This window comes from Corythoichthys intestinalis, chromosome 14 (assembly GCF_030265065.1).
Source record: "Corythoichthys intestinalis isolate RoL2023-P3 chromosome 14, ASM3026506v1, whole genome shotgun sequence".
Lineage (NCBI taxonomy): Eukaryota > Metazoa > Chordata > Actinopteri > Syngnathiformes > Syngnathidae > Corythoichthys > Corythoichthys intestinalis.
The window spans coordinates 26,225,746-26,241,521 of record NC_080408.1 but is presented as its reverse complement, the minus strand read 5'-3'; the positions used below and the strand labels follow the sequence as shown (position 1 = coordinate 26,241,521).

The 15,776-nt window shown below is 40.4% G+C and overlaps 1 protein-coding gene and 1 long non-coding RNA gene across 16 annotated transcripts in view; one reads left to right on the top strand and one right to left on the bottom strand.

Moving 5' to 3' along the window:
• The window catches only part of LOC130930403 (uncharacterized), a 28,076-nt gene extending 17,917 nt beyond the window's left edge, over positions 1-10,159 (top strand). Inside the window, exons 2-3 of the long non-coding RNA XR_009067052.1 lie at positions 5,422-5,513; positions 9,932-10,159. This is a non-coding gene — a long non-coding RNA (uncharacterized LOC130930403). The remainder of the gene's footprint in view (positions 1-5,421; positions 5,514-9,931) is intronic.
• ctnnd2b (catenin (cadherin-associated protein), delta 2b) overlaps positions 1-15,776 on the bottom strand; it is a 284,445-nt gene that overhangs the window by 52,841 nt on the left and 215,828 nt on the right. For all 15 annotated transcript variants that reach the window (XM_057858336.1, XM_057858334.1, XM_057858338.1 and 12 more), the window contains 2 exons: positions 9,901-10,033; positions 768-981 (listed from right to left, as the gene is read on the bottom strand). In XM_057858336.1, coding sequence (XP_057714319.1) covers positions 768-981; positions 9,901-10,033 — 347 coding nt within the window. The remainder of the gene's footprint in view (positions 1-767; positions 982-9,900; positions 10,034-15,776) is intronic.

The following is a 15,776-nucleotide window of genomic DNA, read 5'->3' as shown; positions in this document are numbered from 1 at the left end:
CATCAAATAATATGTTTTAATCCCATTACCCTATCAGGTATTCTTTTGGAATTTACTGAACCTCGAGAGGAGCTTAATGCTGTGTCATCAGCTCAATTTACAAACTACGGTACAGGAAGAAATTGTCTTCTTTCCAACATCATTGTGTGGGGTTTCCCAAGGACACCAACGAGTGTACACACTCAGCTCTATGCATCTAATCAGCTGGGAAAATGAATTTTCAGCTGTTTTGAACTGGCTTAATACCTTCCAAAACTTTGCCTTTTTTCTGAATGGGAAACAGAGCATGAGAGGTGGAAGAGAGATTAGAAAACATAGGTTATTTTCCTTCTTTTCACCCCCGCCCAAGGCCTTTTTTTCCCATCATGGTTGTGTGTACTGTAGTTGTGCATCAGGGAGCTAACCTACCTGCTGTGATCCTGATTCAAAATGCCCGAACGAGGCAAAGATGATACTGATAAATGTCATGGACAACATGCAGAAGGAAAGGGATTGTGCTGGGTGCTGTGCGATATGGTCTAAATTTGATATTTTTTCATTTTTGTTTTTGTTGTACAGTATGTGCTCAACAATGAAATGTAAATGTCTTGAATTGCCCAACCAATTTTCATTCACTAATATTTCCATGTTTGGACATACTTTGTTATATTCTATATCTTGTAAAAACATCTCTACAAATGGAATTAGTGTTGGTGGAGGAAATTTGGGACTGGCTTTAGTAATATATGTACATAACCTATTTGATGGTGTAAAGGTAAGCGGTATACCTGTGAGGAGTTCTCGGATCTCTACATCTGTGGTTTTCCGGAGAAGTCGGACTAGAGCTGGTATTCCTCCACAGTTTTTCAGTGCAATCTTGTTGTCATCATTGGCCTTTCCGTACACAAGGTTCCGCAAAGCTCCACAGGCGCTGCGGTGCACATCAGTCATGCGGTGGTCCAGCAAGTCCACCAGAAGCTGAATACCACCCTGTCTCCTGATCTGTAGTGAAGAGATTTGTAAGGATATTTTGGAAAAAGGTATCCGTCTTTAAAATCTCAAGTGGAAGTAAATCAAGTATAACAAATATAAACATATATAACATCACCAACTTGCAATTTTTGTGAACTAAAAAAATGCAGTTCATGCGGCGTTTCTGTTAGCGCCCTTTCCTGTTGTCTTCTCTGCCTAACGCTATGAAGGAATCTGGCCTATTAGCCAGATTTCCGGAATCACGCCAGCCAAACCGGCGGAACAGCCTTAGCGGAATTCCAACGACCCAGGTCGGTGGAACCCCGACATTCCGGCCCAAAGGCCAAACTCCTCGCGTTCGCCTTAGTTTTAACCACTTGTACTGACTCCATTTTAAAAGCTGGAAAAAGGCTTTGAAACACAAGTTGACAATTCATTCCAAGTCGGCAGCAATCATACAGCACAGAGAGACCCAGGCGAGGAGGCAAACTGGATTCAGGGTCACCATTAGAGGTGCATGATAATTATCTGTCCGATAATTATCGGTCCGATAATAGGAATGATGACGTCATCACAATAAAGCCAATAATATTATTAATTTGCCCGATAATATATCATATTTTTGGCACGGTGTCGGTGGATTTGGATTTGTGCGTTTGAGTTGTTTCATGGGCCAAGATCACAAAAGTCTCCTCTCCTCTTGCACCAAATGTTTTATCTGCTGACAAAGCACAATTGAGTTTATGTTTGTTTTAGTTCAGTTCAGGGGAACACATTGTCAATGATATTGACTAATTGATTGTGATTGACTCAAAATTTTATTTATTTGAAAAAATAGATGTAGGCACTTTATTTGAAGTCAACACTGGTTTTGTCCTTGTTTTGTTCATTATAATAATGTTTATGTCCTCATGAAAATTCTGGTTAGGTCAAAGGCAAGTCAATGCTGAATCCACCACTAGTATTTTTCGCCTACACGTGTTCAAAAACCCATTTGAATATACATTTAAAAATTACAGTATATATATATATCGGTTATCGATATCGGTATCAGTTCAAAAAAATGGATATCGTGCACACCTAGTCACAATATCAAAAGTCAACAAAAGATTCTCAAGAAAAATGACAAGAAGAAGGGTGTGTTTGGGCATTGTTTAGGATTATTGTCTGTTGTGGATTGGACAGGAGAATTTGGGCATTACTGTTGTCAGGGCAACAAGAGTTAAGGATTTTGCCATCCTCAGCGCCACGTGAGTACTTAGTAGGCCTGAACGATATATCGTTTAAACATCGCCATCGCGATGTGCGCATGCGCAATAGTCCCATCGCAAGGACGTGCGATAGTTTTTTCATTTCATTTTTTTAAATCCACAAACGTTTGTTTTGAGCAAGGAGCGAGAAAGAGAGTGCACAGTCTCTCATTCTCTCCAGCTCGCAGTCATCGGCTCCTCCCCCTCCCCTGCTAGAGCAGAGTGGAGGGAGGAGGGGCCGAACAGCAGAGCGGAGGGAGGAGGGGCCGTTTTCAAAGTGAAAGCAAGCAATCAAGCAGCACGTTGAATAGGGAAGACTGTCTCCAAAAGGAGTTTTGGAAGTATTTTGGCTATCGACAAGAATATAAGGAACAAAAAACAGCCCTGTTGACAGTGCCTCGCCATGGTTGCCTCAACAAGAAGTAATCCGTCGAACATGTGGGACCATTTAAAACGCAGGTATCTATGCATTCCTGCTACGAGCTTCCCATCAGAGGCTTTTTAGTACAGGTGGGAACATTGTTACGTGCCAACGTTGTTGTCTCAAGCCTGCAATGGTGGATAAACTAGTAGTCTTGGCCAAAAACCTATGAGACCCAGTTGAGAATTGCTGAGCAAGGAAGGTGGACGATATGCAGACAAATACATAAATTTGGGAGTTAAAATGGTTCTGTTATTCATCAGTTATTTGCTGTTATTCAGTTCAATTATTTACAAGTTCAATTGAGTTTCTGTTTCTTTTATATTTAAATTAACTGTAAATCGTATTTTTCAAATAACTATAGTACAGCTGCACATAAAGTTTTGATACTTAATATTTTTAAAATATTTTTACAACTTTGTTGCAGTTTTGCAGTTCTATATTGTTATATTTTGTGTAAACAACTCAGGGGACTAATGCACTTGCACTTTTATTTGACAGATTTAATATTTAAGTTCAAATATGTTGACAACTTTATTGTTTTACTGAGGTTCTTATTTATTGTTATAGTTTGTGAACAACTCTTATTTGTCATATTTAATATTTTTGTTCAAATATGTTTACAACTTTGTTGTTATTTTACCGAAGTTGTTATTTATTGTTATATTTTGTCAAAAACTCAGGGGACGAATGCACCTGCTCTTTTATTTGTCATTTAATGTATTTGCTGCTGTTGAAGTGTCAAATATTGTGTTCAAGAAATTATCTATTTTGTGCAGACATGGCTTCCTGGATCCCTTCATAATAATACAGCAATCTTAATCATTCACAAATGAAACGGTATTATATGAATACACTGTGGTCACGGTGTGTCATGCAAAGTATTTCCAAACAGCTATTCAAGTCATCTAGTGAATATTTCTTTAAAAAAAATTTTTTTTTTTTTTTTTTTTACTATCGCAATATAATATCGCAATATATTGCACACCTAAAAAAAATCGCAACAATAGTTTTTTCCAATATCGTTCAGGCCTATAGTAGACTGTCCAAAAGAACTGGATTTTGTGGTGCAGACGTGAACTTGTAAATGTCTTGCCTATCACCTGCATGTCAGTGTCAATCTTGCTCATTCAGCTGCATGACGCGTGCGTTAAGCCTGAGTTATACTCCCGCGTTGCGGTGACGGCGCAGCAACTACGGCTTCATTCGACGCGTTGCTCTGTAATTCACCGCCAAGCCACTAGAGGGGTGTGGCGTTACGTTTGTACGGTTTTGGGGCATGCTTGTTGACTTCTGCTAGTCGGAGAAAAAATAAACAATGCAAGATGGAACTCTTGAAAGTAAATATTCTGCTCATAAACACTGAATAAATATTGAGCATACAAATGTTGAGGGGCAGATGACACAGAAGACTGTTTCGAGCCGGTCTGGCCGACTTTTGATGCCGCACAGAGAGTTTTAGACTCGGGAGGAGAGAGCTAGGTGTGGCGGCTAGCTTCAAACTGGCGTCGAGCACTGCGTTCAGTCTGCAAAGCCCTCCAGCACGATTTGTTTGCCGTGCCCTACAACCAGCCAGTGGGAAGCCATAGCAGATTTCTGGCGTCTATGGAACTTCCCAAACTGCGTTGGGAGCCTTGATTTTAACGTTAACATAAAAAGCACCGAGGCACTCTCTATCAGTGATGACGTATCGTGTGTGAACTGTCTGTTATTGAAAATTAAAGATCAAAACAACTCTTTTGACACCAAATCTGTGTTATTCTTCATATACTTGAAGCGTGACACGTAAATAAGTCACAGACTCACAGCAAACATATGTACACAATAAATGATGAAGTGCACCAACCAAAAATACGACATAAAGTGATAAAAAGTTGGCAGTTTTTGGCCGACTGGGTCACCGCTTCGTGTGGCCACTCGATTCCGAACACACACGTCTCGGTGGTTCACAATAATGTCTTGACGAGACTTGCTCTTCGATGATACTCCCGTCGGCTTGGTCCATTTTTGCGTGTAGAAAATAATGTTTGATTCTATTCTACAATGGCGGTGATTTTGCGCTAAACTGGAAACAACAGTCTGAGCGGACCAATCACAGTCCGTTTCTGCCACGTCATACGCGTCTACGCGACGCGAAGGTTAGAAAATTCGAGAGGCGCGCGTCAGGCCACGGCGCAGGGTCGTAACTTGGTCTTCATTGACGGTGCAGGTCTGACACAGAAGTATAATTCGGCATTTAGGCTTCCGTGGTCAGAAGGCGTCCTGTATCTGTTCTGCCCTTATCTACCCGTCTTGGTGCTGAAAATTCTAATCATTTCAAGTCCAACTTTTCATAATATCAAATATATTCTTGTTTTTCTTAAACTATGATATAAATGCTATTTATTTTGCATCGGGTGTGTAATACAAACTGCCAAACAGTAAATACGAGAAAATATACTATTCCCTTCAGTTACAATACATTTCCTTAATGAAAATAAAAGACACTATTCCAAAGCAGCTAGAACCCTAGCTATGGAACAGTGTCATATTCTTCAGAATAAAAAATGAATGAAAAACGCCTTGACATTTCAAACAGCGTAATTAGTTACCCCCAATTTACATCCTCTGAAAGGAAAGTGCTGAAATTTGCCTTTAATTTACAACAGCTTATTAAGATTATTTGTTATTATTGGTGTATTGTCAAATGGCCATGACATTTTATAAGTAAATTTCTGCTAAATTGTTTTATTATATACTGTATATACCACATTTAAACATATTATCATCTATCTTCTACTTTTTAATGGTGTGGAGCAGCCAATGGAGAGAGAGGCCACTCTTTCCTCTTGCAGGCCACTTCATCCAGGGAATCCAATTGCCACACGATCCGACATGGGCTCTGATTTATGGTAAGGTTTTGCTTATGCAAAAAAAAAAAAAAAAAAAAAAAAAAAAAAAAAAAAAGCATAATGGAGAGGGGAAAAAACATTGACTGGCCGGGCGAACCTACAAAGAACAAATTTGCAATGTGGTTTCATTTAGTCCTTTTGGAATACATGGAAATAGATTAATTAGTAGGTGCAATGAAAGCTATTAAAACTGAGACGAATTGCAATGGCATATTTTGCTCCTTTCAAACACTGTGTCAGAAAGGCAGGTGCAAGTTGTAATGCTCAGAGCTACCAGCGTAAAGCGGGCCGAATAAGACAGGGAGAAAGTTTCCGCTTGTGTAACCATATTTGAGACAAATATGATCATAACTTGTGGTTTATTCAGCAATTAAATTTTGGAATTTGTGAATAAAAATAAAAGCTGACTTTTGGCGAGTCACAAGAAATAGTTGAATCTGGGTCATTTCAGCTCCTGGTGACTTTATTTTTTTTAACTACCGTAATTGTCAGACTATAACGCGCACCTGACTATTAGCTGCCACCCACCATATTTGACATGAAAACGACATTTGTTCATAGATAAGCCAGACTGGAATATAAGGTGCAGCTGTCCTTACTGTATTATGGGTTATTTACACCAGAAGATATTAACCGGTAAAACTGTATTTGAGCGGTATCATAAGACTGTCATCAGACCAAATGAACCACCATGAAGCTTTGAATTAATTGGCTGAAAAGTTTCATTGCTTCAAGAAGCTTCTTTTGGCCATCACTGCTCCCTTAAAGGGGACAGTCAACCTGTGCTGCCACCTGCTGTCAACACGGTTTTCGTCCTACATACCTTCTAGCATGCATTGCAGTGCTACATATATAAATAACAATCAAAATTCATGTTCTGTGCTAATTATTTCTTCAGTTACTATTCTAATTTCACTAATTGCTAGTTATGGTATTTGGTAACACTTTATTTGACAGTGGTGCCATAAGACTGTCATAAAACAATCATGACATGACACTGTCATGAGCATTAATGGATGCTTATAACAGATGAAATTTAGGGGCAGTTTACATGGTGACACTGCAAGGCCAAGACGCAATGACTGTGCTGCAGAATGGCCTCGCCTTCATATGGTATCGGCAAAAACGGAAGGCGAAGACGCAAACCATTGAATCCGGGCTCCAAAGTAAAAGGATTCGATTGCGGGGGCTTGCACCGCATCCATATCAATGGAAAGCTCCCGCGCCGATAACGTCAGCACTCGCACACATAACATTGGGCGTGCGCAACGGTGCTACTAAACAAACAAAAAAACAAAAAAAAAGCAGCAAATGGCGGAACGTCAGCTTTAATTTACTGTTTCTATTAGGGCTGTCAAATTAAACGCGTTAACGGGCGGTAATTTTTTTAAAAAAATTAATCACGTTAAAATATTTAACTGATTTAACGCATGCGCGGAATGACCCGCTCATGCATTGCCTCAAACAGATTACACTGACGCACTTGAGAGCTAAGAGGCAGAGACAGGTGTCTTGTTTTGTGCTTTTTCTTAACAAAGGTATACTGCACGCGACGTGCTGGCACTTTGTTTCTTTATTAGCACATTCAGCTTCAACATTAACACAGCTTACGGCTCTTATTAGCACATTCAGCTTCAACATTGACACAACTTACGGCTCTCGGCAGGCCGTAACTGTAACTCACTCCTGCATCATGTGAGTAAACAACATGTTGGCGCCGCGTGCACTTCAAGGTGCCTCGGATAATTCTATATCAGAATATTACAAAAGGCGAGTGGACACAGGTGTTCACTGGACCGCGCCGTTTATTGGCATAAGCTTCGGCAACTCCTTCACAACAAACATAAGTATCATTTAGTGAAAGCACAACAAAAATAATATTGCTCAAAAAAATAATGTTCACAAAAAGAAAAGCGCTCCATTCTGTATTAATGAGGCCCTATTATCACACAGTTAAACAACAGTGCAAAGAGAACTGGCATTCCCAATCAAAATAGCTATGCAACATACACATAAAACTTACTCAAGACTTTGGCCATACTGTATTCAAACATTTCGTTTAGTTCAACAACTACAGTGGATGGCAATATTTATTCACAATATACAAACTATCAGAGGTCAAGTACGTTGTGAAGCCAGCACTCAAATGACGTGAATTACAATGACTGGATCAGTAAACAGGGAACTACGGTGTCAGTCGAGGGACAAAAAACACTATTTAGCTCGATTTCTAATTTAATTTAAAACTTGCTATTGACACCTTGTGGTGTATTTAGTATATCTAGTTTATTTTTTGATAGAAAATTTTACAAATTTTATTAAAACGAAAACATTAAGAGGGGTTTTAATCTAAAATTAGTACAACTTGTACTAACATTTATCTTTTAAGAACTACAAGTCTTTCTTGTGGATCCCTTTAACAGAAAGAATGTTAATGCCATCTTGTGGATTTATTGTTATAATAAACAAATACAGTACTCATATACAGTATGTTGAATGTATATATCCGTCTTATGTCTTATCTTTCAATTCCAACAATAATTTACGGAAAAATATGGCATATTTTAGAGATGGTTTGAATTGCGATTAATTACAATTAATTAATTTTTAAGCTGTGATTAACTCGATTAAAAATTTTAATCGTTTGACAGCCCTAGTTTTTATAATATTTTTATTTTAAATATGTTGAATGTTTCCATTTGTGTGCCTTTTGGAGCAAAAGAAAAATGCCATTGCTTAGAGTGGGCGAGTATGTTGTCTTCTGGGCTAAGCAGCATTGGCTGTAGCCTTGTAAATCTGCACTGCCCCCTAAGGCCTGGCATGAATACTACATCATTTCATGAGTTGCGAAATTGTACGAATGGAGACGGAAACATATGAATGAAAATTTGAAATTGTTCGTATTCTCGGGGTGTCACCATATAAACGGCCCCTTAGTGTCATCCGGCAAATTATCTCACTTCTGAGCTGGACATAAATGGAGTTAGTGACACAATTTGCCGGATGTCACTTCATGACATCTGTCATAAGCATTCAGTAATGCCCATTATAGTGTCAATTCATAATTATGACGGTCTACTCTTATCACAGTCTTATGACGCCACTGTCAAATAAAGAATTACCTATTAACCCAAATAAATCAACAAATAAGCCGCACTGGACTATGAGACGCAGGATTCCAAATGAGGGAAAATAGTAGCGGCCTATAGTCTGAAAATTGCGGTAGGTCAGAGATAGGCTTTGGATTCTGCACCCAAAAATGTGTTAAGAACAGCAGTGCAACTTAAAATGACAAAAATCATATCTCGCAGAAAAATGGTTGTTCCAAATGAGTCCCTTAAATTCATGGGCTGTGTTAAAACACTTCAATGGTTGGATATTGAATTGGCAATATAGAGACAGTTTTCTAAGGGTTCTTCAGTGATGAGAGCTCTTAAGGACACAAGCTATAGTAGGCGCAGGCTACATTTAGAGTTGTCTTAAGAGCATGTAATGAGACATTAATGCTATTAAATATGGTGTAATTTAGGATAGCTCAGACAGCTAAAATCTTGGCTTCCCCTCCATGTAGCTGACTGGTATAAACTTTTCACTCCGGCTTGACTGAAGCGATGGCACATATTGTGTAATGTGTGATATTTCAGCACTAGTTATCCCAATAAATAGAATTACACCCCTTTGCAGCTAAATGACATCATTCTCTTTGATGAAAGATTAAAATCTGTAATTTCCTGCTCTGGACTCTGAGGCTATAAATACATATTAAATGATGAAATAGATGATCAGATTTCTAGGATTATTAGACTCGAGCTTTGCAAATCCAACTTTCATTAAATGCATTGTATTTACATAGCTTGTGTTTATAGTGACATGATGTTGCATGCTTTTCTTGACATGTGCTGTTAAACTTCAGGTCTAGTGTATTTTTAGACGAGATTAGAGGATTACGGTACAAAATCTGAAGTTATCAAGAAAATCTTTTTTTGCTGGAAAAGTGGAAATGCTGACAAATCAGCTTTTGTAAGGGCACGCTCCACTGCGTGTGTGTGTATATGGTTTGACATTTTGAGATTATGGGGACACCATTTTGACATACATTGCAACCCAAAGGCACAAAGGGCTCATAATGAGTAAAGCCTGTGAGATGGAGTCTTGCCCAAATCCTCAATCTTGCGTGCACTCTGACAACCCTCTGCCATTAAGCAATTGCAGCTGTCGTGCGGGCATGATTCCAGCTTTTCTAAATACAGTGGAAAATACAGGAATCTTCCTGATTGGTTGGTATTTGGAGGGCTACCGAGGGGTAAACTACAATCCTATAAAAAGGCACGTTGGAACAAGTAAACGGTGGCTTAAGTGCCAAGGATTTGTCCTCTTGAGTCATTACCTCACACTTGATCTTGTTGTCTCCAAAGCAGAGGTGTTGGAGGTAAGCGGCAGCGTTCGACTGGACTGATGGGAACTGATGCTGTAACATTTGGATGACCTCAGGCAGCTCTGGATCTCTCCAACCAAACTCCCTGCAGAGATACACAGAGAAAACATTGCAGCATACGCGTGGGCATTCGTCTCATTTTTGAGTGTCTCTTTACATTTGTGTGGATTTTAATAGAGATTCTTAATCCATTCCTCAATGAATGAGTGGTTTCAGGTTTTATTTATTGTTATTTTTTAAGTTCTTATTAAAGTATTGCATTTGAAGGGATTTTAATCATTTCTGCAGTATATTTAAATATGCTACTAATTGCTTCCCATAGCAGACGATTTCAAATAACTTCAGCCTATTGTCAAAGATCATAACACTTGTAATCACTAGGGTTGGGCATCGTTTGAAATTGAACGATTCCGGTTCTGATTCTGATTTCACGTTTCGATTCCAGTTCCGAACGATTCTCGATTCCAACTCTTTTAAGAGGCAGGGTGAAAAAAAAAAAAAAAAAAAATTGCAGGGTCAAAAAAATTGCATAGTTTATATTAAAGGCTTAACTTCTCATTTTTTTTTTCAACTTCTCACAGGGTTAAACTTGTATATAAATATCAGTCTAGAGCTGCAATGATTAATAAATTAACTCAAGTAATCGATTAGGAAAAAAGCTTCAAATCAAATTTTGCTGCTTCGAGTATTCGTTTAATCAGAGTGGCATCGTAGTAGTTTGTTTTGAAAGTGCTTGCATTTAGTTTTATTGATTTGGGTGGATACACTGCCCTCTATTGGCAACAGTGAATATGAAATAACTCATTTTACATGGCTGAATTCAGCTGCTCCCCGTTAAGACGAACATAAGGTAAGTTTTTGTTTGAACCAATAGGTTTTTTAAAGCATTAGTAATTTAGTTTCCAGGTTTATTTAGCCGGTTTTTGTGGAAATATGTGTTTGAACGATTTAAGAGCATTTAAAAAAAAACGTTAGCATTTTATAGCATTTAAGCTAGTTGACTTTTGCTATGTCAGTTAGCCAATTCTTTTGTAGTACTTTGATCCTCAATTTATTTATTTATTTATTTTTTATGCCGTTTGACGCTAAACTCAGGTATTTTAAATAATCCATCCATCCATCCGTTATCTTCTGCTTGTTCCGGGGTCGGGTCGCGGGGGCAGCAGCTTTAACAGGGAAGCCCAGACTTCCCTCTCCCCAGCCACTTCAACCAGCTCCTCCGGCGGGATCCCAAGGCGTTCCCAGGCCAGCCGAGAGACATAGTCTCTCCAGCGTGTCCTGGGTCGTCCCCTGAGCCTCCCGCCGGTGGGACATGCCCGGAACACCTCTCCAGGGAGGCGTCCGGGAGGCATCCGAACCAGATGCCCGAGCCACCTCAGCTGGCTCCTCTCTATGCGGAGGAGTAGCGGCTCGACGCCGAGTCCCTCCCGGATGACAGAGCTTCTCACCCTATCTCTAAGGGAGAGCCCGGACACCATGCGGAGGAAACTCATTTCGGCCGCTTGTATCCGGGATCTTGTTCTTTCGGTCACGACCCAAAGCTCGTGACCATAGGTGAGGGTAGGAACGTAGATCGACTGGTAAATCGAGAGCTTTGCCTTTCGGCTCAGCTCCTTCTTCACCACTACGGACCGGTGCAGAGTCCGCATTACTGCAGACGCCGCACCGATTCGCCTGTCGATCTCCCGCTCCCTCCTACCGTCACTAGTGAACAAGACCCCAAGATACTTGAACTCCTCCACTTGGGGCAGGATCTCATCCCCGACCCGGAGAGGGCACTCCACCCTTTTCCGACTGAGGACCATGGTCTCGGATTTGGAGGTGCTGATCTTCATCCCAACCGCTTCACACTCAGCTGCGAACCGCTCCAGTGAGAGTTGGAGGTCACGGCTTGATGAAGCCAACAGCACTAAATCCTCTGCAAAAAGCAGAGATTCAATGCTGAGGTCACCAAACCGGACCCCCTCAACGCTTCGGCTGCGCCTAGAAATTCTGTCCATAAAAATTATGAACAAAATCGGTGACAAGGGCAGCCTTGGCGGAGTCCAACCCTCACTGGGAACGAATTCGACTTACTGCCGGCAATGCGGACCAGACTCTGACACCGGTCGTACAGGGACCGAACAGCCCTTACCAAGGGGCTCGGTACCCCGTACTCCCGGAGCACCCTCCACAGGATTCCCCTAGGCACACGGTCGAACGCCTTCTCCAAATCCACAAAACACATGTAGACTGGTTGGGCGAACTCCCATGCACCCTCGAGGACCCTGCTGAGGGTGTAGAGCTGGTCCACTGTTCCACGGCCGGGACGAAAACCACACTGCTCCTCCTGAATCCGAGATTCGACTTCCCGACGGACCCTCCTCTCCAGCACCCCTGAATAGACTTTACCGGGGAGGCTGAGGAGTGTGATTCCTCTATAATTGGAACACACCCTCCGGTCCCCCTTTTTAAAAAGGGGGACCACCACCCCGGTCTGCCAATCCAGAGGCACTGTCCCCGATGTCCACGCGATGTTGTAGAGGCGTGTCAGCCATGACAGCCCTACAACATCCAGAGCCTTTAGGAACTCCGGGCGAATCTCATCCACCCCCGGGGCCTTGCCACCGAGGAGCTTCCCAACCGCCTCAGTGACTTCAACCCCAGAGATCGAAGAGCCCACCTCAGAGTCCCCAGACTCTGCTTCCTCAAAGGAAGGCGTGTCGGTGGAATTTTAAATAATTTTAAAATGAAAGTCCAATTCTGAATATTTTGAAGAAACACAGGGAATTTCATTTTGTATTCGCATTTAATGCTCTTTTGAAAGTGCAATTGTTTTACATCTCCTAAACTTTATTCTGCAACACATTAAATGTTCGGATGATCTGATTACTCGATTATTCGAACTAACTAGTTAATAGATTAATCCACTATTAAATTAATCGATAGCTGCAGCCCTACATCTGTCTTTGAACTCGAGCAATTTTTTTCTACTCGGCGGTCAGGGCATTGAAACAAGGAATCGAAATTTTAAAATTCGGACGATTTCGGGTGCATTGAAGTTTTAGAACCGGTTCCCATTGATGCTCGATGCCCAACCCAAAATTGTGTGATCTATTTGGGTAATTTCGCCAAAAGGAGTTAGATATTTTGAACTGCCCAAACTAAACATGTTAAGACAATCCAATTATTTGACACGAACTTGGCACTGGACTGTGAGCTAACCCTGTCCTAACTGTATAATGGGATATTTACACCAAAAGATTTAAATCTGAAAACACTTTATTTGACAACGGCATCATAAGATTGTCATAAGACTAAATGGAACCTCCATGAAGCTTTGAACCAATTGGCTGCAAAGTTTCATGGCTTCAAGGAGCTTCATTTGGCCATCACTGCTCCCTTGATCTATTTGGGTGATTTTGCAAAAAGGAGTTAAATATTTTGAACTGGCCGAACAAAACATGTGAAGACAATGTAATTATTTCAGACTATTTTTTTTTTTTTTACTTTATTTGACAGCGGCATCATAAGACCAAATGAACCACCATGAAGCTTTGAACCAATTTGCAAAGTTTCATTGCTTCAAGAAACTTCATTTGGCCATCACTGCTCCTTTGATCTATTGGGTGATTTCGCTAAAAGGAGTTAGGTATTTTGAACCGCTCAAACAAAACATGTGAAGACAATCTAATTATTTGACACTATTTTTTTTTTCACTTTATTTGACAGTGGCATCATAAGACTGACATAAGAACAAATGAGCAATCATGAAGCTTTGAACCAATTGGCTGCAAAGTTTCATTGCTTCAAGAATCTTCATTTGGCCATCACTGCTCCCTTGGGGGAGACAATCAACCTCTGCTGCCACCTGCTGTCAACACTGTTGTCGTCCAACATATCTATTTGGGTGATTTCGTCAAAAGGAGTTAGCTATTTTGAACTGCCCAAACAAAAGATGTCAAGACAATCCAATTATTTTACACTATTTTTTTTCTAATTATCCTGAGGGTAGTAATAAGAGGATCTTTTGTGACGTCACTGTTTACATTTCTCGCGTTGCATCATGGTACTGTGTGATAAGAACAAGCGTAATTTAAGTTTAGTTTGATTGTTTTGCCCATTTTGTGGAGGATCTAGTGGGGGTGATGGTTCACGGTTGCCGTGTGTGTATTAGATTTGGGACAAAATATAGTTTGGCGATATATCACGATACAAAAAGTCACGATACACATAAAGTTTGTTAAAAATGGCGATATTTTGACTAGATCTATTGCCAAATTATTTGAGCAATATAACCCATGAATATTTTGTCAAATCACTTTACTGACTCAGCAACTTTAGCACAAGTAGCCACCAGCCATTTTGTGGCTCTCATAAAGCAGGAAGAGATCAGGTCCAGCTTATTATGTGGAAGCAGAAGACCTGCCTTCCAACCACATCACCAAAAGTGTCAAGTAATAACAGGTCATTAAATCAACGGATATTCACGCTCCCAGTTTTCAAATGATCAAATTCCAACAAACTAAATAGCATAACTAAGAATTAGCGAAACAACTGGAACAGTAACTGAAGAAAGAGGTTATGAATTGTTTACAACTGGAGCGCTGCAATGCATGCTGGGTGCCATAAGGGATGTTGTACGACAACAGTGTTGACAGCAGGTGGCAGCAGAGGTTGTCTGACTTTCCCAAAGGAAGTGAGAGAAAAAAATGAAGCTTCTTGAAGCAATTAATCTTTGCAGCCAATTGGGTCAAAGCTTCATGGTGGTTCATTTGCTCTGTAGCGCTATCAAGTGGTGTTGAAGACAAAGAGGCCAACAGTTGCCACGTTTACATGGAGCCAAATATTCCAATTACAATCGGAATATTTGTTCAAACTGAATAAATGTGTTCCATATAAACACCTCATTCGGAATGAACAGGCCCAAACCGAATGGAATTTCATTCCGATTCACAGGGGTGGAATATTCCTTTTCCCAAACCGATTAGAAGTAAAATTATATCATGTAAACAGGGAAGCGGAATGGTGTCTGGTTGCGTTCTTTCTGCACATGCTCCGTACCGACGTGGTGACGTCACTTTGTGACGTAAGTAACGTCACTTGCAAAATGGCTTCCAAGCACAGCGCACCTAATTGGAGTCCGGCGGAAAAATTGTATTTAATTCAAACTTTAAAAGAATTGAATATACAGTGCCTTGCAAAAGTATTCGGCCCCCTTGAATCTTGCAACCTTTCGCCACATTTCAGGCTTCAAAATAAAGATATGAAATTTAATTTTTTTGTCAAGAATCACCAACAAGTGGGACACAATCATGAAGTGGAACAACATTTATTGGATAATTTAAACTTTTTTAACAAATAAAAAACTGAAAAGTGGGGCGTGCAATATTATTCGGCCCCTTTACTTTCAGTGCAGCAAACTCACTCCAGAAGTTCAGTGAGGATCTCTGAATGATCCAATGTTGTCCTAAATGACCGATGATGATAAATAGAATCCAAATTTGTGTAATCAAGTCTCCGTATAAATGCACCTGCTCTGTGATAGTCTCAGGGTTCTGTTTAAAGTGCAGAGAGCATTATGAAAACCAAGGAACACACCAGGCAGGTCCGAGATACTGTTGTGAAGAAGTTTAAAGCCGGATTTGGATACAAAAAGATTTCCCAAGCTTTAAAAATCTCAAGGAACAATGTGCAAGCCATCATATTGAAATGGAAGGAGCATCAGACCACTGCAAATCTACCAAGACCCGGCCTTCCTTCCAAACTTTCTTCTCAAACAAGGAGAAAACTGATCAGAGATGCAGCCAAGAGGCCCATGATCACTCTGGATGAACTGCAGAGATCTA